Here is a 24,757-nt window from a genome sequence, read left to right as displayed (position 1 = left end):
AGAAATGGGCCACAAGAGTGTGGAGACAGTGTTCTCATGGGAGAATGGATAATTGGTACATAAACTCTGAATAATCCCGAAAGATACATCAAGGCCATGAGGGGCCTGAGGAAGCTTAAGCAAGCAAGATAAGAAGAAGCTGGAATTCACTAAGTTATGAGAACTGTGGACTGTTGGCAAGCTTTCAAGGTCTCACACCTGTGCTTAACCAATTAGATGTTAGTCACTAAGGGTCTTCAAGACATGTATCCAATCATAATATGCCAAATCACTGTAAGTGAATGTAAGAAATAGTATATAAGGAGTTAAGGCTTTGCAATAAACGGCTTTTGTTTGACCATATTGATCTCTGACTGGGTCCATATATCTTCTGTGGCACAAGAGTGCATGTGTGATCATGGCATTAAGATCTGTTATGGCCCTGGAGGTGGCAGCTCAGGGCAGTGGCTCCTCCTTGTCCTTGTGTCAGCCACAAGTGCCTTGGTGGCTCCAAAGCTGACCGTGGTGTGAGTCCCAAGGGATAGGAAGACAAGGAGCTGCCTGGTCCTCCTGCAGGCTGGGAAGATGCCTTCAAGAGGGAGCCTTGGTACTGCTAAACCCCAGTTCCTGCCTGGAGAGGTTTAGATTGGATATTAGTAAAAAGTTCTTCACTGAAAGGGCTGTCAGGCATTGGAACAGGCTTCCAAGGGAAGTGGGTGAGTTGCAATCCCCTGAGGTACTTAAAAGATGAGTAGATGCAGTGCTTAGGGACATGGTTTAGTGGTGGGCTTGACTGTGTTAGGTTAAAGGTTGGACTTGATGTTCTTAAAGGTCTTTTCTAACCTAAATGATTCTCTGATTCTCAGCTCTGGACACAGGCTGGCAGCAAACACTGTGTACCACTATTTCCACAGTGAGAGCTGCTGTCATTCAGGATCAGTCCCTGAGTCCCAGGGGTGGCTCCCTGGGTCCAGCCCTGGGATGCAAAGGTGCTTTCACAGCATAAAAAGAAGTAGTGTTCAGCATATTTCCTCCTTTGGAATGAATTCTTTCTCTTTTTTTGGCCACTTCCATTGTTTGAATATTTTCTGTATTTTTCATGCAATTCCTTTACTCCTTCCTCTCCCCAGATACATGAAGGATTGTGTTTACAGTGCAGCTATAGATACAGTCAGCACATACTGTGAGAAAGTCTCGGAAGTGCAAAAGGGACCTTTTACAGTGGATTTGTCTGCTGCTTCTATATTAAAAGCATAAAAATCCAAAGCTGCTTTTTTAACATCAGAAATATTACTCCACATGAGCTGCTAACGCTGCCGTGCTGCTTGTTTCACAAAGTGTGATCATTGCTTGGAGTTTAAGTTAACAGCACATTATGAGTTTTGTCGCTGTTGTTCCACCACACAATCTAAGAAGGCTGCAAACCTTAGTAGGAAAATAAGAGAGATGGGAGAACAAAGGTGGTATATCTTCCTTTTGCATCTTCAGCTAATAAGGATTAGTAGAGACTTAAAACTATCACACTCTGTATTTTCTATGTAGTTTACTTGGAGTATTTTGGTGTTTTGGTCCAGTCTTAAGTGTCTGGCTATAAACATGCTGAGATGACAGTCAGATGGTGCTGCTTGTACAGCGGCTTGCACTGGGAAATGAGTATTTTTGGATATGCAGGCACTATGGAGGTACTTGGGCAAGTCAGAGGGACAGACTGACTTTTGCTTGTCCCATGAGCTGTGAAAATCAAGCCTGCTGCATGCTTAACCTACGACTTACGTCAAGCACTCTGCTCCTACTACACATCATTAAATGAAATAAAAAGCAAATTCAAAAGGAAGTGAAGAAGCTGCATGAAGCACACAAAAAATAAGACTTTCAGTGAAAGTGAAGCCAGAAAGTCCTTATCATTTCCTGCTGCCACGGCCAAATTCTTTTCTTGGACATGATGCACAGTCCCTGTGGAAAGGAATACAAGGCGATGGGTAATGTCAGAACTGGATCAAAGATGTGATGAAAATATTGTTAAATATGGATATTTTGGAGAAAACAATCTGTAACATTTCCCACTGAGAAATTGCTTTTGCACCAAAGAAGTTTTTGTTTCTTCTGAAAAAAACTTTTGAGCCAGAAAATAAAAATCAATATTCAGCAAAATCCACTAATTTTACATTTAGTAAGAAATGACAACCAAAAGAAAGGTGGTTTGCTTGGGTTTTGGGTTTTGTTTTTAAGAGGAATTATCTGATACCAGATTTCAGTAAGCCCCAGTTATTAGCTCAGTGGAACTCCTGCTGGTTCGGCCTGCTGTCAGGGAGCGTTAAAGAAGCTGCCATTCTTAAATCCCTTTAAAGACTCAGAATAAGTTTTAAATAGAAACTAATTGCCCCTCTGCACAGGACATGGTGCACCCTGGGTTGTTCAGACCAAGTCATCTCTAGAGTTTTGCCCTCTGCTGTTAACGTCCTGCTCAGCGTCAGGCTCATCAGGTCTTACAATAACACAGGCTGCCAGGAAACGCGTGTCCTCTTTGATGGTTCATGCAGTGCTGCCCACCTACCTGTGGAATGGAGCTTTGCATGGAGAACTTCCTCCTCTCCTGCTTACTGTCATGTCACTCATTTCCCATCACAGAGCCTTTCAGTATTATGCGGTTCAAGCAGTTTGAGATGTGTAATCACCAGCCTGTTTGATCTGAGGAATGTGCCTCTGTGTTAGAGGAACTTTGGTTTTATGTTTACTGACACAAATGAATCCTCACTTGCAAATGGGAAGAGATGGAGCTTGAAATCTGGCAAGGTCTGTTTTTACCCTCTGAAGAGCCTGTGCTTTGCTTGGGGGAAAAGGGCTGGAGTACTGACTTGCAATCAGGAGTTGAAAAAAGTGATTGCTAGAAAACTGCAGAGATTTGAGTAATTGAACCTTGCTCCCTTCCCTGCTGAAATCAGATAAAACAGCAAGAGAGAGGGACTTGTGATGGACACTGCTCACCTCGCTGAACGAACACACAGAATCATGGAATCATAGAGTAGTTTGGGTTGGAAGGGACCTCCAAAGCTCATCTAGTCCAACTGCCATGCAGTGAGCAGAGACATCTTCATCTAGATCAGATTGCTGAGAACCACATCCAGCCTGGTCTTAAATATTGCGTAACTGGTAACAGCTCAGTACAAGGGGGGAGAGGGAGCTTCATCCCTGCGGGCTGCTCACATCCTTCCCATGCCCTTGCCCTCCACATCCCAGACTTCCAGGAGATACGAAACAGACCATTTCCAGCAGACTCAGTGAAGTTCCCTGAGAGGCCCTTTCTTTCACCTTTGCAGCCTTATTTCTGCTTTAAATTGGGGACGTCTATTGACCAAGGTGTTGTCAGCATTCAGAGGGCAGTGTTTGCAAGGTTTTGGGGAGGTCTGATAAGCCAGCCCTTGTTGCTTCTTCTTTAGCAATGCATCGTGCCCTTCTTGGTGGCAAAGTAGCAGAACAGATGTCATGAAACCAGGAGTCATCCAGCACATGTCAAGGGAGGGAGCACTTGGTTAAGGGATGTGTCTGGAGATGGCAGGGCTCTCTCTGACTCTGCTGCTGACTTGTGCGTGTCACCAGGCAAACCACTTCACAGCTCGTATCTGCTAGCAGCTAGTTCAGCTGAAGATGAAAAGCAACTACTAAGCACAGCCCAGTGTAATACCCACATCTGTGATTGTATCAGAGAGCCTAGTGCAGGTTCTCTGAAAACATGAAAACATTTTAAACAGTTCCCTCTGCTTCAAAATGTCAAAAAGCAAAATTAGCTCAGAAATGCATGTTAACCACATAAAGCATATATGTATGCAGAGGATACATTATTCATTACCTGTTCAGCCTTCCTGTCAGCAACACATCTGAAAGCAAAATGCACTGCCAGGTCCTGTATTCTGATGATGTGGGGACTTCCCCATTTCCCAGGAAGATGAATTTGGGGTATGAGAATGATTTCTAATAAACACTCGTAGCAAAGATGATGGTAAAAGGAAGTGCAGCTTTTGTGGGGTTTTTTTGCAAAGGAAAGTACAGTGACTCATGTGTCAGAAGGAACATGACAACCAAAGACAGTCCATGCTCTTTGCAAGTGACCACCCAAATCTCTTCCCCTGGGGCATACCTAATGACAACTAGTTGCTCTTGAAGGCACAAGGTCTGTGGACTTGTACAACTAGGCACCAACATGTCTGTCCTTATGAAATGAAAACATCAATCTGTGATTCAAAAGCTATGCTGGAAACGTAACTTGAGATACGAGATTTTCAATGTTGGAGAGAGAAATTACAAGCTTTATTTTTAAGGGCTAAACTCAGTGACCTACTGATGCAATGGAAGCATAAGTGGGTATGGAGGAAATATGTATTTGTCAGTTGAGCTCTTTGCAAGCAACTCACTGCTATTCACACCAGAATACAAGTATCCACACTTGGAGTTTTCTGGGAAGAGCCCAGAAAGATAAGCCTGAAGTTGAGGGCAATAGAGGCCACAGCGGAATACGAGGTATCCATGAACTTCTGCACACAAAACAGCATGATACAGATAATGTGGTGGGAAGATCTCATAAGTCATCCTTGCTCACTTGACTGGAAAATTAGAGTTCTCAGCGTTCGCTCTACCCATCACCAACCTCCTCCCAAGGTATCGCAGTCTGCACTGGTGCCATTTTCCCACTGGCACACAGGTGATGACAGATGTCGTGTCCTGCTGCCTCAGAGGCTGGTGCGCTCCTGCCCAGGTGCACAAAGGCAGGAGATGAGCTGTGTTTCCCTGCAGTTCCCTGATGTTGCTCACAGCTGAAACAGCGATGGCGTGTGTACTGACTGAGCGAGGGCTGTGTGTGTGTTCACTGCTTGGTGCACGCACCTCTAATGTTCTGTAGATAAAGATGTGACTTCTGTGTTTGCTTAAAAACAATCTGTTCTTCTGTGAGCCATGTTCAGAACATCTCCACTTGTGTCTACACCTTGCTTGAGGGCACATGCACCAAACTGTTCAGCTCATGAGACTACATCTTCATTATGTGTGTGGGGAGTGTGAATTTGTGTGTTCAACCATGGCCGATCAGTGTGGATCGGGTGGACCGGAGCCATGAACCTCTTTTCCTTCAGTAGGTCCACAGGGCCTATGAGCAGATGAAAGTAGTGCTCTAAGTGTTCAAGGAAAAGGAAATAGAGTTACAGTTCTCAGAGCAGTGTTGCATGGACTGTGTGGTTTATAGCAGATGTTTCAAGACATAAACAATTAGGGCTTAATGTATTAATATATGTCTCTGAAAAATAATCCTGCAATATATCATGGGCCAGACCCTTGGCTGACATAGCCTGATATGGTTCCAGTGGCTTCATTTTCAGTTTTCAACATGCTGACATCTAGCATCTTTAATTATATACATCTCTGGCCAGTGTAGAGCTATGTCAGATGGGGATGCCTGGATCTTGCATGTGCCATTAAAATGTGTCCTAGGACCTTCGGACTCAACAGCAGTCCAAAATGGTCTTTTTGGTTGTCAGAGTGTAATTCTGCAACACTGGATAGGCACAAGTGCAGATTTCATGAGTGCATTAATCTCTGCTGTCTAAAAATACTTTAGATCTATCTGACACAGTTACACGGGAGCAAATCTAGGGCAGATATGCCCTAGGCTTTGCCAGCTACAGCTCTGGCCACCTCCCTGTATGCACTCCTATGGGGGAAACGGTCTGTGATCAACAGGAGGCAGAAGTGCTCGAAAAATACTGGTGTCTACAAGGACGGCGTGGTGGTGGCAGGGAGATGTCTCACAACATATTTTCCTTCAGTTCTGCATAGTTTCATTGACTGAGAAAGCCCAGAACAGCTTTGTGTACTATGCAGTGCTTACTTTCCTGTTGTCTTCTAGGAAACAGACTACAGATTGTTTCTTCAGTGTCATCTAATGATTTTATTTTCTCTGCTTCTTTCAGCTCCAAGGCTCATTGAAGAGAAAGTTGGTGGTAAATCTGTCACCTGTCAACAACAAGAGGCCCAATGGTGTTTCAGAGAGCTCCTTCCTTGACATTAAAAGGATAAGAGTGGGTGATAATGTCTCAGTGGGACAAGGTGGACAACATGTTAACAATTGCCAAAGCCAGTCAATGTCAGGAACTATGTCTGTGGGGCAAGGATCACAAAGAAAGGCTAACAATTTAGCAAACAATACACATGTGAGTGGGAATGGCATGTTTAATATGACTTTGAAAGAGGTAAAGAAAGAACCAGGAGAAACGATGTCCTGCAGCAAACACTTAGATGGACAGACATCCCATGAGAACATGTTCCCTAACAGATATGGGGAAGACTCGTGGGAACAAATGATGGATCTGGAACTTCAAGAGCTATTTAATGAACTGACTAACATATCAGTGCCACCAATGAGTGATCTTGAGCTAGAGAATATGATAAATGCCACCATAAAACAAGACGAGCCATTCAACATTGACCTTGGACAGCAGAACCAGAGGGGCCCTGTGAGATCTCTGCAGATGGATAAGATGGTGATAAAAAGTGAATATGCACCAGGCATGAATCAGGCTCCTGTGGGGTCCCCACAGATGAGGCCTTCTTCTACAGGTCCAGCCTTCACTATGGCCACCACTGCCATGTCCACCTCTTCACCCATCCCTTCGGTGCCTCAGAGTCAAACACAGGTATCGCAGGTTTCTTCTGCATCCAGTCGGCCACTGCCTAACTGGCAGGAGGTCTCTCATGCACAGCAGCTCAAACAGATTGCAGCCAACCGGCAGCAGCATGCCTTGATTCAGCAGCAGCAGCAACAGCAGCAGAACCAGACAGCTAACTGGTCCGCTCTGTCTCCATCAGGACCTTCCCCTGGACCCTTCATGCAAGAGAAAATCCCCAGTCCTTCTTTTCGCCAGCAGCAGTTCAGCCCACAAAGCTCAGCAATGCTTGGGGTACCAGTGAATGGAAACCAGTCAAAAGGGATGAACAACTATGTTTATAAACCAACCACTCCCCAGAGCAATCCCATGGACATAATTATGCAACAGAAGCCTCAGGACCTCAACAGGAACTTTATTAACAGTGCTCAGCCACCACTAGAGCAGCATCATGGTAACACAAAGCCTTTGTTTCACTTTAACTCAGAGCAAACAAACCAGCAGATGCCTTCAGTTTTGGGTTCCCAAAACAAGCCTGCCCTTCTGCACTACACGCAGCAGGCACAGGGTTCAGCCCCTGTGCAACAGCCACAGCAACAGCAGCAACAACAGCCACAGCAGCAACCTGCTCAGCCTCTCCCGAACCAGTCTCTTCAAAGGCCACCTAACGTACCCCTAGCACTGCAGCAAAAAATGATGCTTCAGAAAATGCAGCAAAGCCAGCAAATCTCAGGTTTGCAGTATCCAGTCTCTCAGCAGCACAGACAGGTAAGGCAAATTCCCTCTTATCTGTTAGAAAATCATTCTGGTCTGAGTAGTCGAAAGGCTTTTGCAGCCTGGCCTCATTCCTCCAGGGTGTATGGTTGGCAGATAATGGCCATCTCAGCACATATTTCCACAGAGCTGGTGATGGCATGTTTGGCACCTATTCAGGTATATTATGGATGCACATTTATATGTAGTTCAAGAAAGACAAGTTCATAACACTTTTTTTCTGCATGCAATGGAGTATGTCATTACTACATATATTATATAGGTATTTGTCAGAAAGGTGAGATAGTAGAGCAGATACAAGCTTATTTTGGACTCCTATCTAAGTATTCTCTCTTACAAGAATTTAGGTTCTTTTGAATGGCAAAATTTTAATTAATTCCTATAGTATCTTAGATGATGTATTCTACAACATTAGTTTATGTGCCATCATTTTCTTCAGGGAGGCAGGGTTAGGAAATTCTGCTTTTAGATATCTTTTGACTGACGTGACAAAAATACTGTTTGCACATTTGTTATCTGTTTGGCAGAGAAAAACTAGGACTTATCTGTGAGCTTTATAAACACCCATCACACTTCTGGGAATATTCTGTGGATAAAATATGTGCCTAGATATGAAGGTGAAGGTTGCCACAGATATGTCTGCAATTCTATACCACATGGCCAGCTCCCACTGTGTTATCGTGAAACAGTGCTCTGACAAAATCAGTCGTTATAGCTCAGTTGTGCTCTGACAAAATCACTGTGCACCAGGACCCCAAGTTTCAGACCTGCCAATTGACGTTTGAATTTGCAGCCTCACTCTACCACAGAGACTGTAAACCAGGGGCAAACCAAGTAAGACGTATTTGACCATGGGACATTTAAGCCACTCTGAGTAGTTTTGGTGGACTTGAGCTCAGTACATTTGAAGGTGTGGAATGGCAATATAAGTGTGGAAAACTTCTGTGAATGTGAAAAACAGCTCTAAGAACCTACTAAAAGTGAAATCCTGTCTTCCATAAATTTCCAGAGAAGCAGTGTTGTGAATGAATCATTCTGAACTGGAGTTCCTTCACCAAACTGGGTGAACAGTCTGATGTTTTTAAGAGAAGCAGATATAGTTGTGTGCATGGACACCTTCCTCCTCTTATCTCTCTTAAATTCTAAGGCCAACTAACCATGAATTTCCCCAGCAGAAAATCCCTTAGCAAGAGGTGCCAGGTGAAACCTATGGGCCGCTTCGGGTGGAGAGATGTTGCTTGGTTGAAAGATGTTGGAGAATGAGTGTTGGCAGGAAGCAAGCACAGCTTTGCTGTTTTACGGGAGGTCTCTGCTGGCTGTTCCTCTCCGTCGTAGGCTACACCGTGCTTTTTTCTTAGGCACATTTCCCCATACTCTTAATAGACTGGCAGGCGGATGAATTTTAACAGTTCCTTCATTCAGCCATGATGAAGCTTCCAGCAATCTGTCAGCACAGGGGAGACAGGCAGGACTTCTGCAAACACTACTATTTGTCTGAAAAAAAATATGCAAGGTCACATTCTGGAAAGGAATAAAAGCACTGAGAGCAATTTCACTTCAGGCAGTGTTGACTCCTTGCTCTGTGTCCTTTTGGGCAGATGCTTAGGGAGTCAAGCCAACAAGATGGTACTCAGCCATAGTAGTCTATACAAGGTTTATCATGAGTGTAGTGGGATCTCTCACCTATGCAGTCACAAGATCTTTTGGCATAGGAAACTTGTTCTAAATGAACTTTGCAGAGTGTGAAACTTTAGATATTTCGCCAGGGAAGGAGTTTTGCCTATTGTCACTGACTTCTGCAAGTAGTTTTCCGAAGTTCCCTGTCATCTAACCGCATTCTACAGCTGTATCTGCAGGACACGGCTACCTGACCTCCAGCACAGCTGAGAAGCGTAGAAGCTTTGTAGACACAGATTATGGAGCTTTTGCAGCAAAAATCGCTGTTTTTTTCTGTGATCTAGAAGGGATAACTCAATTGTTTTAGACATTCTGAGCAGTTGTTTCAAAGTTCCGCTGCAGTTTAGAAAATAAGGTAGTTCTCTCCCAGTGCAGTATTCTGTGGATGCTGGAACAATACTTAGAAGTGCAATTGGTCTATCAATGGCAGAGTTTTGGAAAGGTCTGAAGTTACCTGTTCACCTGGTAGTATTTATGGACTCCTTTAGCAGCTGCCTGCACAGCATCAACAGCCCACCAACCCCTTGGTCAGCTCTTGCTTGCTCCATAAATGCAGTCTGAATGCTAAACCAGAGTGGGAGGAGACACTGCTAGTCCTATTTTCCAATGAAGACAACAAAAGCCAAAACAACCTCACAGGTCAACACTCACTGATTTTAGCAATGGGGGCATCACCTCATTTAGGCTGCACAGTTTTCTTTCCTGGAGGTTCATCTCCTACCTCTAAGGATTCCTACACATCATTAACAGTAATGCATGATTAATTACCATCATTTACTAATTAACTCCATGCTTAACATTTACTTTACTCGTGCCCTATTTCTTCATGATGAAGCAAGGTTTGATTCTACTTTGTGTAATTCAGCTCATCCTCAGAGCATTGTAGTTTTCAAATGTAAGGACCCTCTCAAATTGGCTGGAAGGCTTTGCTGCTGGAACTGTGAGTGCACATTCATATAGGGCTGCTGTGACATTGCCATCAGATAGCACTGACTGGAATGTTATAAATTCACATTTTTACCTGAACCAGCTCACACTCTATATTTTTACTCTAAAGATCCCCCAAAACCATTTGAAATTGGCTTTATCAGCCCAAGCTGGCTAACTGGAAATGTAAAGCTTGTAATTCCTCTGCTTGTCACATTCACTTTGTGTCAAATTGGAGCAAACTTATAGTGGGATTTGGTAATTAGATGTCTTTTCCCTCCACAGAAGAGTCATAAAAATGATGGAAATCATCTTGGTTTCCTGGAAGACTGATCTGAATAAAGGGTTTGTTTGCATATTTGCTTTATTCTCCATTGTTGTGGGAAAGAGTCACATTTCCATTGTCTATCAGGATGCAACAGATGAAAAACTCTCAGAAATTGAACACTTTTTTTGTTTAGGGAATAATTAGAAACTCCACATTCTGCACAGGTTTAATCAGGTTTGCAGTATTTGTACAAACCCTGGATTGGTGTGGGGAAAATCTGTAACTGGACTTGGGTAGAAGTTTAAAGTCTGACTTTCCCCTTGAGATGAAATGTAGTCCAATCAGAGAAAGATGCTTCTGAAGCAAGATTTAAGGGTTTTGAACAAAAATTTTGTCGTTTTTAATTAGCATAAAAAAATTTCACAGGTATTTTCAAAGTTTTGATCAGCCATGAGACTTCTTCAGTAGGACCCATTAGTCTGCTGTGAAGAAGTAAAAAAACAATTGGAAAAAAAAAAAAAAAGAAAATAAAAAGCTGTATCTGCTAAATAAAATATTATTCATCCCTTTCTGGTTTTGACCTAAAGCCAAATTAAACTCAAAGATTTCAAGCTGACTTTTTCTCCAGATTTTCTTATTCAACTTCATTCACTCAAGGGAGGGAGGAAAGAAGGCTGAGCTCATGAGAACGGCAACCCTAATGAAGTAAGGCCACTCTATCTGCTATATGGGAGCATGTACTGTATTTAGTTTTGGCTTTGGGGGCAAGGATAACGCAAGGGTTCATGAGAGCTTCAGCCCCCACTTTACCAGAACGACCAGTGGTCCTTATTTTTAAGGCTCTGGAAGCGTCAGTGTTGTGTGTATAGTTACAATCCACAAGTGTTTCCTTGTGCAGTGTTTGAGTCCTTGTTCCTTTATAATTGCTTTGTGGATGGGATCATGGGGTCATATAATCATGGAATGGTTTGGGGTAGAAGGGACCTTAAAGCTCATCCAGTTCCAACCCCCTGCCATGGGCAGGGACACCTTCCATTAGACCAGGTTGCTCCAAGCCCCATCCAGCCTGGCCTTGAACACTGCCAGGGATGGGGCAGCCACAGCTTCTCTGAGCACCCTGTGCCAGTGTCTCACCACCCTCACAAAGAAGAACTTCTGAAGATCTAATCTAAATCTACTCTCTTTCAGTTTAAAGCCATTTTTTGCCCTTACTTGCCTTAACTGGGGCAAGCCTTAAATCATTTTCTTCACCAGGTCTTAACAGGTTCCCTTTAAATCCAACCAGTCTCCCTTCCTACGAATCCTGAGTGTTCCCTTCTCCAGTACCTGCTCCAAGCATTAGTGTCCCATACTTGCCTCTTCCCTCATGCTCTCCCAGAGGAAGGCTTTGCATTTTGCTGCATGAGGCAAATGGCCTTTCAGGTGCTCCATGATCCCGGGACACAGCATGGATTTGGACTGGAGAAAGGCCACAGCACTGCACCAAGGGATGTGCCACCAATCAGGAGCTTCTGCTCCAAGTGCTGGAGGGACCCCACCTTGCAGGCCTCTTCCATAACTGCCTTCAAATGCCCAGTAAATCAGTGCTTACCTGAAATATATGCAAGGGATACAGATAGTAATTCAACTAACCTGGCAGCTTGGCAGAGATGCTGTGACAGATTATCCTCTCATTTTCTCTGGTGTAAACTTAAGGTAATTCCATGTAATTGGACTTAGAGCAGCGTACTAAGCAGCAGGATGTGACTTTCTATATGTGTTTTTTTTTTTGAAGCATGGGCACCATACGGATTGAATAAAAGGTGTATGTTGAACTGTCAGATGGTTATAAAGTGCTATGGGAGGAAGAAGCATCAGGAACAAAAGATCTAATGGCTCTTTTGAAAGTGCAGATATAAAAACTCTTGTTATCATACACTGCTGAGTGATAACTTACACCTCTCATTCAGCCTCCGAAATTCCACAAAGAAAATGCGGCTCCTTTGGATGACTCATATCAAACCAATGTTTTCCTAGACCTTTGTGTTTACCACTGAAGACGAAGCGAAGAGCACATTTTGGTGAGGCGACCTCTCTGTTTTCAAGTGTGAAGGAATTATTTTGCAAATATTTGTGCAATGAAGAGAGGAAGCCTAGAGTAGCTTGTGGTAATTGGTACAAACCAGGACTTAAATTTGACTTAGATCATAAATAACAGCGATTCCAGGCTTTTGGAATCTGCAATAATAGAAACTGTTCCATAGTGTAAGAAAATAACAATGTGACCTTTCTTTCAGTGTTTGCTATAAAAATAATATTTGGATGACAGCTTTTCTTGATAGCTCCATTTGGGTCGCATTCCTGCATGCAAGGGCTTCTGAACTAAATATTCTGGATTAAAATTTGAGTATGTCCCATAACTCCATAACCACCATCAACTGCAGGATCGCAGCTGATTTATGATCACAAAACCAGAGAGAAAATGACTAAGCTGCTGTACCATCATGGTGGACAGTTGTCTTGGTAGTGTCTTATATCATCCATGCTCAGTTTGCTGAATGGAATATATAGACTTACACTGTGGATGGTTAGTTCAGGAGGTCATTGTAATTCAAAGGCTCAGAGAGTGTGGCAATTCCATAAGTTTTCTTGAACTCTGCATAAAGTGTTTATCCTGGTAGAATATTAGAGTATTAGCCACTTAGGTCAAGTGCTGCTGGACTTGGGGATTTGGAAGGTAGCAGAGGTTGTCCCTGTTGTCTCATTTGGAGTGCTTTTTGAAGGTATCTATCTCCCTTGAAGATCTTCCTTGGTATCATTTATGAAGATACCAATAAAAACTATCATTGCACTTGCCTAGATGAGTTATTTGCTAATGTCAGCACACTAAAGTCTTATTTATTATTTATTAGCATAGTGGAAATGCCTGGGAGATCCACTGATAGGGCAAAATGGCATTCTGTGAAGAACTGTATAAACACAGATTTTAAATGGCACCTGTCTCACAGGGACAATGTTGATCTGCCTTCTGTAAGAATCAAAGGAAAAAATGAGTTTTAAAGAAGGAATTTGAAGGACATCCTCTTCTACCTACCTGCATGTCTAGAACTGTTGATCTGAGGGCAGGCAAGGTACCCGGTGTGTACGCAAAAGAAGGTGATGGTGACAACAAAGAGGAAAGGGTCAGAAGGTCCCCAGTGGTGGTGCCTGAGATAACCGTTTACAAACCTGGGATGATGGAGTAAAGTAGGGAACCATCCCCAAAGACAGGACTTGAGTCTGTACTTATTAGATAACTGGAGAGGAAGTGTAACAGGGCAAGACTGGGATAAGGAACTGTGAAGATGCATGAGGAAGGAAACGGACCAGGGATGTTTCAAGTTTGGTTCTCTGCTACTAAGCAAGTTTGTCTGTCTTGACCTGTGATCTCATCAGTAAAGGTGGGATATCCATAAGGGCTTCTTACCTGATCGAAGTTAGGATTTCTGCTATTGCTGTGTGTGCATCTGAGGCCGGAGTCAAGCCCTGAGTCAAATTCCTGCAGGGATTTTGGAAAAGCAGCCTGGAAAAACAATATAATTCCACAGCCATGTGGAGCTGGCATGGTGAAACCCCTTTCCTGTAAGTTTTTCTTGTTTGTAGGCAATTTGTGAATACCTCAAGAAGTCAAGGAACAAAAAAAAATTTAACAAGCCCCAGCTCCCATTTCTCTCCCTAGGGTCTTCTTATTATTTTAATTCCCCAAAGTCCTCAAGAGCAAGTCCCAGTAAATTGTTTCTCTGGGGGTTCAAAATCAAGGAATATTTGAATGGCAAATATTTATTCCTCCACTCTGCCACTTTTACCGCTGGTGTTTTTATGGTGGAGACCTGCCCCAGGCCACAGATGACTGTCATTAAGACAGCAACAGACCTAGTAATGTTCCTTTAATGGGAGTTTTCACGGGTGAATTTACCATTTCTATGTGATGCTGATCCAGAAAATCAGCCAGATGCTCCAACAGAACTATTCCAGAACCATCTGCCCGTTTCGTTTGCTGCATGCCTGTTTCTGGTAATGTACACACATAGTGTAAGAGACAGCTTTTGCCCTGAAGAATTTATAATCTAAATAAGCAAGCCAGCCAAATCTTGAGAAGAAAGAAATGTTACTGTATATTTTATGTTTTATTGTATATTTTGTGAAAGAGAGAAGGAAGATCTCATTCAAAGCCATTACAATCAATCCATTAGAGTTGTTGGATACAGACACATTTAACATTGCAGAGGAATCCTCTGAAAGAGTCTGGAGTTGGACTAGGCCCAATATCAGTCTCAGAGACATCACCCTTGTGTGCTAGGATAGTGCCTGAACCTATCAACTTGCATCTGCTCATCTTGACTGCCCTTGTCTCTTGGTCTGAGTGTCTTCCCTGTAGATCCAGCACCCACAGCTTTGAGCCTTCACAGCCTGCACGGTCCCCCAGAGGAGGCCTCTGAAGCAGTTACGACAATGTTTGATGCCTTCTTTTCCCTTGATGCACATACACTGATGGTAAACAGCCCACTGGTGCACCCAGCAGCTTGTCAGATCTCCAAGGCACCTCTGAGACATCCATTCATAGGTGGATATGCAGTGGCTATGCCTGAGATTCTGGTTGCCACCTTATACACAGAGAAGGAGTGGGGTCTTGACGGCAGCCCGACACCACATTGAAAAGGCCAACCATGCTGAGTTTGTGTTATCACTTCAAAACTGGTCCTTACTGCTCTGTCCCTTCTGACAAGGCTCTGTTTTGTCAAGCCTGAGCTGGGATTTGGAAGGGGGGTGACTGCTTGAAGCAGCTGATCCATCTGAAAAGCCAAGTTCCTTTCACAGAGTATTTTAATAGTAAAAATTAGCCTTGGCATAGCTGTGGAAATATTAGAGTTGAATGATTCTCCAATTTCATAGGAAAAGGTGAGGATTTATGATGTCCACATCATGTCGTGAATCAGTAGAAGTGCGGAAATCATGGAAAAGGAGGGATATTTATTACCCCAAGCTTCCTACGTAACCAGCAAGGAAGGCACAGGTGAAAGTACTTATGCCTGACACATACATGGGGCAACAACTCACTGCAGAAGAACCTCAGTGCCCATCAGCCCAGAATGGAATGGAATAGAATGGAATAGAATAGAACCAGAGCAGAACAGAAGACTAGAATATTTCCATTGGAATGGACACACAACAATCATCTAATCCAATTATCTGACCACTTCAGGGCTGCCCAGAAGTTAAAGCATGTTATTAAGGACATTGTCCAAAGGATTCTTAAACACTGATGGACTTGGGGCATCGACCACTTCTCTAGGAAGCCTGTTCCAGGGTTTGAAGCTTCTTCCTGCCTTGCAAAAGATGCACATGAGGAAGAATCATGAAAGTTGAATGGTCCTCTCAGGCCCTCATAAAAAGCTCTGTAGTCAACCTTGGTTGAAAACTTCCCTGTGATTGACTGATACAAAAATACTTGCAATGACTAAGGCGTGAAAATGAAGAAAGGCAATGTTTCTTTGGAGCCACTTTGTTCTGTAACCTCTAAGAGGGAGAGACACTCTAAGGGCTTTTCATATTTCTGTGAAGATGAGTTAGATGTACTCTCACAGTCTTTTCTTTTTCTAGTCCTTTCTATAATTTGCAGTGGTTGCAAGACGGGCCACAGTCTGACTCCAAGTGAGTGATGAATGACTAAAGGATTTAGTGCTTTGGTTCTGGTTAGAAAAGCATCCAGCTTTATCCATTGCAGAACTAGATTTCTCCGAATGACTGTAAACTTCAATCCCAGCTAAAGCAGGCTTTGCTGGGGTGACTCCAGTCTTGTCTGGTTTCAACTAGAATGGAAAAGAATGGCTTTTTTTTTTTTTTTCCTACTGGAACTGGTAAAAGACATGGGAAGATATAGGGATTAGCAGAAGTATTGGGAGGTTCACAGCCTAAGCGCAAAACAGAGTGGGAGGAGAGAGGGTTGGAGCGAGTTCTGGCTATCCATCCTTAATCCAAAGCTGCCTGCTTCTTCCCAGGCTATACTTCACTGTCATACACTTGCAAATTCACTCCAGGAATGAAAACAGACTAACTTTAAGCTTGTTCCCAAAGCTGCAAATTTGTCCCTGCTGGGTGTTAATTTAACTGCTTCCAGGGCACCAGGATGTCTACTCAAGTTCGCTTTGCTCGCCTGCTTCTCTTTTTTTCTCACACATCTGGTGTTGTGAAAACTTCCAAGGCACCACACGGAAGAGTGATGAACTGGCCACTTTTAACCCTTTCTGCTGCATGCCAAGTAGGAACCTGTCTCTCTCCAGTGTTTTCTCTCTATAGCAGAGTCCATGGGCCTTGTTAGGCATGACGTCCACAAACACTGAGCATTTCACAGGCTGAGAAGTGAGCTTCCCTTCAGCTCCATCATCCTCTGTTTGTCCTGTGGACAAACCTGCCTAAACAGTAATAACTGGGCCTTGAAAATTTCCATCAGGAAGAAACAAGTTTGTGGCAGGGAGAGTTTTTTCCAAAATATTTCTTTTTTCCTCTTGCTTTTATCTGGTGTTGCCACTTCCCAGCAGGGAGGATGTTCAGTGCAGCAGCTTTGCTCATATTATGGCAAGCAATGGCTTTTTCCTGTTGGTTTTTGATTGTTGCCATTTGTTCTGTAATGGCTGCATTAACTGTTCATGTGCTGCACCGACTGAACCAAAGCAAATTCAGAACAACCTGTGTGTCTCATTTCCTTGTACTTTACTTGACTTTCTCCATTTTGCTTTCTGTTGAAAAGGTTGTTTCATGACCGGCTCACTTGTTTCACTAATGTATTCCTACCAGTCATACAAACTGGCTTGTTTTTTTGTCTTTGGCTAGGGTTTGCTAAAGAAGAAAACCAGCAAAGATACTTGAAACCCAAATTCCTCTTCCATTTTAGCCTGTTGTGCAATAGCAGCCTTAAGGCACAAGAAGGGTGCAAAGTCCTTCCTTTGCTGTCTTTCTCTCAACCCTATCATCACTTTTAATCTGCAGCCCTCCTTTCCTACTTCCATCCCAGGGACTGTTCCTTCTGAGCCCTGGTTCCTCTTCAGCATCCACCTCTGTGGAGCTGAAACACCATGGGGAAACATCTGACAGCCATATGGGCTGCTGAACACAGCGAGAAAGCAGCAGTATCCATCTCACTGAGGCAGGAGACCCAAATGTGCCACAGTCCTCGAGTTTGGCATCTTCTCTTCCTCATGTAGGGTTTTCCTTGCTGAGTTTTATTTTTAAAAGCAGTAAATAACTCTCGATCCACAAATTACAGGCCTCTTCGGTAAACATGAAATCTACTTCATGGGCTAAGTACAGCTGTGTTGTCAAAATCTTACTTCATATGCAAAGTGCTATCAAATGCAGCTTTTTTCAGAAGCAGCATTTCTCTGTGGGCTGAGCTCTGGGGCCTCAGGAAGCATTGGAGCAGCTCTTCCAAAGGTTTTTCCACAGCCATATATACATTGCATTAAAAAAAATGAAATCCTCACATTTTTAATCCTCCTGAACTGCTTTCTGGACTCAGCACCTGAAAATACCAATGAAATTTGGGTTGTGGAGATACAATTACTAATCTCCCTATTAAGCCCAAGCTTTTTTTTAAGAGTAGGATTTACGTGTCCGTAGCCAAATTATTTATGCAGATCTAGAGAATAACAGTCCAAAACCCATATAGCTTTAACATATCCATCCCTGCTTTTCTTCTGACAAGTTTTCCAACCGGTGCACCTAGTAACCACCTTTGAAATTGGTCATAAGTAAATTTAGGCTAGAAATTAGCAGCACATTCCCAGCAATAGGAGAAATTGTTTGGCTTTCCTGAGGAGAGTGCTGGTGGCCAAAAACCTATCTGCTTTTCAGATAAAACTTAGAATAAATGCTGGATGATATGTGTTAGCAAGACATTCAGTTTAAAGGTGGGTCTGTGTTCCTCTGCTGTCATAGCAGAATACAAAGCAGTCATCTGGCTGTCATCTTGTGTGGCCCTTTCTTTGACAGAACCAAGTGGGAAGGCCACTACTAAGCAAGTGGAGTAGATGGCATGTCTGAGAACATTGGATAGATGCACAGACATTTGATTGTAGCATTCATTTAAATAGATGGTCTACTGTTGTTATAAGCCCTGAGGATGTTTTCCCCCTTCCTTCTGAAGAATCCAAAGCAAATCAAAAGCTGGTCAGTTGGTACAGTAATTGTATATAAATTTGCACATGAATCATTACTTAGAGTCAAACCGTGGAAGAAATTAAAAAGGCTAAAGGACATTTGTGTGAAGACCACTGTGCTTTGTGCAGGAAACATAGAAATATTTGGACTGTTTGCTGAAATGGGCACAATGTTAATGAATCATTGTAATCACCTTCATTATAGTCTTTAAACAGAGGAGGCTACTATGCAAAACCAAGGCTTACAAAACCATACAAAACCCAGAGGCAGTAGAGAAGCTGCTGATTAGATAACTGTCTTGGTATTTCTGTCTGAGCCCATGGATCTGGACAACATAATATGTTACTCTTAGGGCAAGAAGTAAGAGAATGGCTGTTGCCCCATGTCTTCTTGAACAATGTTTTTAAGGTGCCTCTTGGTCTCTTGCGACCCCAGGGTAACTATTTGGGATAGTCTTTATTGTGCTTTTCCCAGATTTTTCTTACACCTCTGGTCTTTCCGTGGCTAGAATTAGGCTATAAATATTAGTGAACAAAAAAGATGTAGAAGGTCCAGATTTTGTGTTATTTTAGCCACACAAATGCTACAAGCAAAGCCTAAACCAAATTAAGTTCATGAATAAATATCAGCAGGAACACTGAGATAGTAGTGATAGCAGAAGTAATGAAATTATGTAATACATGCTAATTGTTTTCTACACACTAATTTATCCATAAAGCTTCTGTGCAGTGAGCAACTATTAGCTGTTCTGTAAAGGTTAAAAATTGAGACGGTGAGAACAACACTTTCTTCTAACACAGCCAGTGAAGTTAAAGCATTAGAAATACATGTGGTGCATCTAAATAAGAGTCTTGGCGCAAAGTGACTGAGTCAAGGAGAGATTAAATAGATCAGTACTTGTGAAAACAGGCCATCTATTTAGATGCATATGTATGGCTTTAATTTTAGTCTCCAAAATAGGGTTGGATTCAGAATTAGCATAAACTTTGCAGTTTTTATAGATTTTTCAAATTACTTTTTTCCAACCAAGCACTTCCCTGTCAAAAATTCAGATTCCTACAAAAGCAAAGATTCCTACAGAAGTCAATGAGCATCTTCAGGAAACTTGCTTTGGAGGATTTAGATATTTCAGCAACCAAAGCAGTCAGAATTTCATTTCATTAATGTTTATATAGCTTAAACCAGTTTAAAAATTCTCCATGCTGAGGGAGGCTGTGTGTGTTGATGCTCATGTGTGATCAAAATGAGCTCATGTATGCCAGAGGAGCATCTTAACACTTCACAAAATGGCAAATAGATGCAAGGTAAGAGCTACACTTTCAAATGCAGATCACAGGAGAAATTGATTTCACACCAAGGCTTCTGAATTTGCATCTCAACGACTTTATATATGTCCATGTACACAAAAGGCAAATATATTTCCATGCATGACGATGCAAAAGGCAACTCTGACCTTACTGAAATGGTAATCAAAATATTGATCATAATGGTTATGTTGCATAAACAATAGTAAACATTTAAATATTTAAAGTTTCAAAAGAGGCTCTCAAAGATTGGGAAAAACAGGGGTTTGTTCATTGCTCGGATTCAGGTCTCCCCTCTTGTCCATCAGTTCAGAGTTACTGAGGCCCTGCGAGAAACACAGGGCAAGTCCTTTAGTGCATGAGAAGGAAATGAAGTCTGCACTCACCTGACATACCCTCACCAACTCCCTCAAAACAGCAAAGTGAATGGTAGGAGTCACAGTGCTGGAACTGGGGGGAATACACACATCTATACATGTGAGATAATGCCACTGTACCACAAGGTGTTTTCTTCCTAAACACCACCTGCAATCTATGAATCCACCTCGGGCAGCATATGGAAGGAAGAAACAGCTTCCTTGTAATTAATCTGGGACTTTTCAGGCAATAAGTAGGTTTGAGAAAGGAGATACAGATCGATTTCATGAGTGGCATGGGGAAGATGAACAGGGAAGAATTAATCACTGTTTCTCCTAGCAGAAAAGCTGTAGGCACCTAGTGAAGTCATCAGGCAGCAAAAACAAGCAAGAGGAAGGCATCTTATACCTAACACCAGGGAGCATCTCCTGTAGGCATCTTTGCTGCACAACATTGTGGGTGCCAATTTCTAAGCAAAGATTCAAAACTGGAGTTGTGCAAATTCAGAAGAAATATTTGTGAAGGGCAGTGTGATATAGATGCAAAGCTGCACTCAAAATGCCTAAATGGCAGAAACTAGAAGATATATTGGATGCAGTCCTAGTGTATCATTGTTCTGTTCATATAGTCCATCTCCGAACATCTCTTGGTCACTCTGAATGTGCCACTGTAAGACACAGTTCTGGTTGGAGAATAACACTGATTATAGCAGAAAAGGTTATTAATACAAGAAATGCCAGAAGGCAATTCATCTTAGCCGTGTCTTCCCCAGTGAAGTTTAGGATCACCTAACCCACCAGGCCCTCATTGTGGCAGTATTTTGTCAGTTGACAGATCTCCAGTTCACCTGGCACATTCTGGACCAGCAGCCCCAGGGCTATTGAAAGTGGATCTACTGTTTGGTTTTCAGCTGTGAGGGAGCAGGCAGAGTGATGTGACCATGAGCCTGGCCTCTTGGAAAGGGGCTTTTAAAGATGGAAGCTTTAGGAGAGCCTAACTCCCGCCAGCAGTTTCTCCTGATGTATGTGCTCCTCCTGTTGCTCCCTTCAAGGAAGGTTTAATAATTACTTTCATGAGGTTGCAGAAATGTCCCAAGGAACACAAGCAATGGAAGGGAAATGCTGGTTTTCAGCCATTAATAACTGATCCAAGCTGTAATGGCACTCCATGAAGAAGCCAAAAGCAGTAGTTTTGAGGTACCAACCTTGCTCACTTCCAAAAGTCTCTTGCAAAAAAAATGAAGGTAATTAGATATCTAAACTCATTATTACAGGACCCCTTTCAAGCAGGGTATGTAAAGCCCCCCATAATACTTGTGCCTGCTTTGTACATCATGCTCAAAAGGCTTCAGCCGATTACTAGGGTCATCTGTGGAAATAGTGACAATGGAACTTGTTTATTGCTTACTCTTACAAGTTCCTAAGCAAAAATTTTGTCTCTGATTCTCCTTCAGGCTGAGATCCTCTTTATGTCATTCTGACCCCAGAAAGGAGCCTTTAATGGAAGAAAAATGTAATTACATATTCAGGCCACTTTGGTGTAACAGGGACTTAGTGTTAATAAGAATCATGCTTTAGGTGTTCCAAATGCTCTTTAAAAAAAGAGACAACAATGTGCAAAGTAAACTCTGAGCTATTAATTCAAGAGCAGTATGAGCAGCAGCAGCAGTAAAGAAACCCGATATATCCATCAATCAACACTGTGGAACCCTGTTTGTTTGCACTAGTTAGAGAGTGATGAATAGGTCCTCTGTGTAAAACATTCAGCTACAGTGTGAGAGGGTAATAAATTAGGTTTGTTAATTTTATATGCCGTACATACAAAATCACTAAAAATTGTCAATACACTGTAACGGTGACAGAAAGGTCTGGTGCTATAGGAACATGAACGCAGTGCTTTTTCATCTATACTAGTGAACGTCTCTTCTGGCATTTCCTGCATTTCAGGGAATATGATATAATAGGCCTGGAGGGAGAATTTCACCTACTGATGACTCAGGTTCCCAGCTGCCTCACTGGACTACACTTGTCTAAAAATGATGCTTCTCACACTTACAATCCCCATTACCTCAGCAGTCAGTGAAAGACAGGGACCTCCAGGGAATGAGTGACTCTGTCCCCCAGGAGGTGCCCAAGAGAGCTGGTGTGATGTGTGGTGGTGGCACAGGCAGGGACCATGATGCCATGGCTCACCCCATGCCTCCAGAGAGCTGAAGGTAGATAGAATCATGGAATCATAGAATCAATATCATCATAGAACAGTTTGGGTTGGAAAGGACCTTAAGATCATCTAGTTCCAATCCCTCTGCAATGGGCAGGGACACCTCACAGTAAACCATGTCACCCAAGGCTCTGTCCAACCTGGCCTTGAGCACTGCCAGGGATGGAGCATTCACAGCTTCCTAAGGCAGCCTGTCCAGCGCCTCACCACCCTCACAGTAAAGAACTTCTTCCTTATATCTAACCTGAACATCCCCTGTTTAAGTCTGAACCCAAATAAGGTGGATGACCCATCAGGGTGGTGCACAGGCAGACCATGAGATCAGCTGTGGGGCTGGGCTGAGAGTACAGTCCTGGCCTTTAAGCAACCAGCAGCAAGCACTGAGTCTGGTCTCAAACCATTCCCTTCTGGCACAGATAGAGACCTAGGTACAGACTGTGTAACCACCTCAGCCTGGTATTTCCCAGGCTGCTTTCAAACTGCAGCTCAGACCGTACTCGATGGGTGCAGTCTTTTAAGCCCAGGTTAGAGTCTTGCGATTTGTTTCACCTTCATCCATGTGAGGTTTTCCCACTTTTGGCTATGAGCTTTGACCAGGACAGAACTTTGCACACACTCCCACTGACTTCTGTCCTACGGCTCCACTGTTGTATGACTGTGTTCGTGTTTTCACACCCACTTCAGTGTCAGCCAAGGCTAAGTGAGTGCATGCAGCCTCAGTCGTGCTCACATAAACTAGAGTTGCTTTTCAGAAAGCTTTCCTCTCTGGATAAGCTGGTTGACATTGTCTAATGAGTACTGCGGGAGGGTACAAAGCCTGCAGTGACACTAAACAGCACAGACACAAGCATGTTCGAGCATTTTTTAAAGCACCCTCTTAGAGGGGAAGGCAAGCTTGACAAATCGCTTTGCTTTCTGGAAGCTTGCTTTATGGCAGCATGTATTTCTCAAGTCATGGCAGTGAGGAAATGAGTCCGATGCATGAGAATGTTGCCATGTTATTAAATGGTGGTGTAAAAGCTGCGCTTACTTCCATGGGAATGAGTTTCTTTGCCAAAAATGAGATGCCTCAGCTCCCCCGTGGGACTGCATCCTAGTTTGGAAGGAATGGAGGAAGCTTCTATGAGCAGCCAGAGCAGATAGGAGTGATTGTGGCAGCCTGTTTGTAAGGATGGAGGAGCAGCTCGGCTCTTGCCGTACGATGTCCTTGCCCTCAATCCACAGCAAGTATGCCCCAAAATGCTCCTGCCAGTGCTTGGGTGTTACACCTGGGTGCGAATCCAAAGTAACTGCGCTGAAGCCCGCTCACACTTGGCAGGGTGCTGTGACAGGGCAGCAAACTGGCCAGCCCCTACAGGCGAAAATCAGGAAAGCTTCACTGATGGCAGCACTGAGCTTCATCGCCCAGGCTGTACCATCTAAATGAACGTAAAAACAAGACCAGCTTTGTTTGACTTGTTAAACACAAATCATTTCAACCCTCCTGTCAGCAAAAAAGGGATTTTTTTTCTCCCTAGCTATTTTTGTTTTATCGGAAACAGGGAGAACTCATTAACACGGGTGTTTTGAACTGTAGTTTAATAGAAGGCACACTAACACAGTTCATTAAATTATGCATGTTTGATGTTTGAGGTAATGTTTGCACAAATCCTCGGGGAGAGGATACTGTAGAGCTAAAACAATGTTTTTCACAGCCAAACAGTATAATCTCATTACCAAAGTTTTGTGATCAAGATGAAAGGTACACTTAGTAATTGCAAGGGATAAACAGTTTTTCCTCTGTAACTGCCCTTATTACTCACGGATAAGAGATCCAGTGCAGACTGTTACATTTCCTTCTTTTCTCTTTCTCTCTTCTTTCCTTTACCACCCACTTTGCTTATGATTCACCGGCAGTTTCTATGGACTGGATGGATGTAAGCAATGAGGGCAATTTCTGTTTGCCTATTTCATGGCAAAAGAACATCCTCAGGAGATGTATTTGCTCACATTCAGTCTGGAGATGCAGGTATTGCTTGGTATGGTGGGGGGGGGGGGGCAAAGTTTTGAGATCTGAGATTCTTTTCCATGACTTTGCTCCAGCCTGTAGCTTCCCGGCAGGCTGCTCAGCACGCTGCTTTTCAACTTCTTCCAGCTGGTGAACCCACGTTATTCCAAGGAAATCCGCAGACCCAGCACAGCAAATGAAAACCTTGCTTTCCTTAGTTACCTTTTGACCTCCAGAAGTAATCTGTGGACTCCCAGGCATCTGATTTTAGGCTGAAAACCGTGGATTTAAGAGATCTGAAGGAGAAGGAGTACATCTGCCAGAAAAGTGTAGCTCTTCTAAACATTCCTCTGACCACGTTGTCTTTGAACAGAGGGGAGAAACGCCTTACCTTGCTTGCTGGGTATGGGAAGAATCCCTTTTTTGCCCTTAGCTCAGT

The 24,757-nt window shown here is 43.1% G+C and overlaps 1 protein-coding gene across 3 annotated transcripts in view; it reads left to right on the top strand.

Annotated features, from left to right (window-relative positions):
* Positions 1-24,757, top strand: part of MAML2 (mastermind like transcriptional coactivator 2) — a 212,266-nt gene that overhangs the window by 141,817 nt on the left and 45,692 nt on the right. For all 3 annotated transcript variants that reach the window (XM_061374579.1, XM_061374578.1, XM_061374577.1), the window contains exon 3: positions 5,937-7,397. In XM_061374579.1, the coding sequence (XP_061230563.1) occupies positions 5,937-7,397 (1,461 nt within the window). The remainder of the gene's footprint in view (positions 1-5,936; positions 7,398-24,757) is intronic.

The sequence above is a fragment of the Neopsephotus bourkii genome, unplaced genomic scaffold (assembly GCF_033783945.1).
Source record: "Neopsephotus bourkii isolate Nb327-2 ecotype Australia unplaced genomic scaffold, CSIRO-AGI_Nbou_v1 NB_1638, whole genome shotgun sequence".
NCBI classification, from domain to species: domain Eukaryota; kingdom Metazoa; phylum Chordata; class Aves; order Psittaciformes; family Psittacidae; genus Neopsephotus; species Neopsephotus bourkii.
The sequence above is the reverse complement of the archived record's forward strand: the minus strand, read 5'-3'. Positions and strand labels throughout refer to the sequence as shown.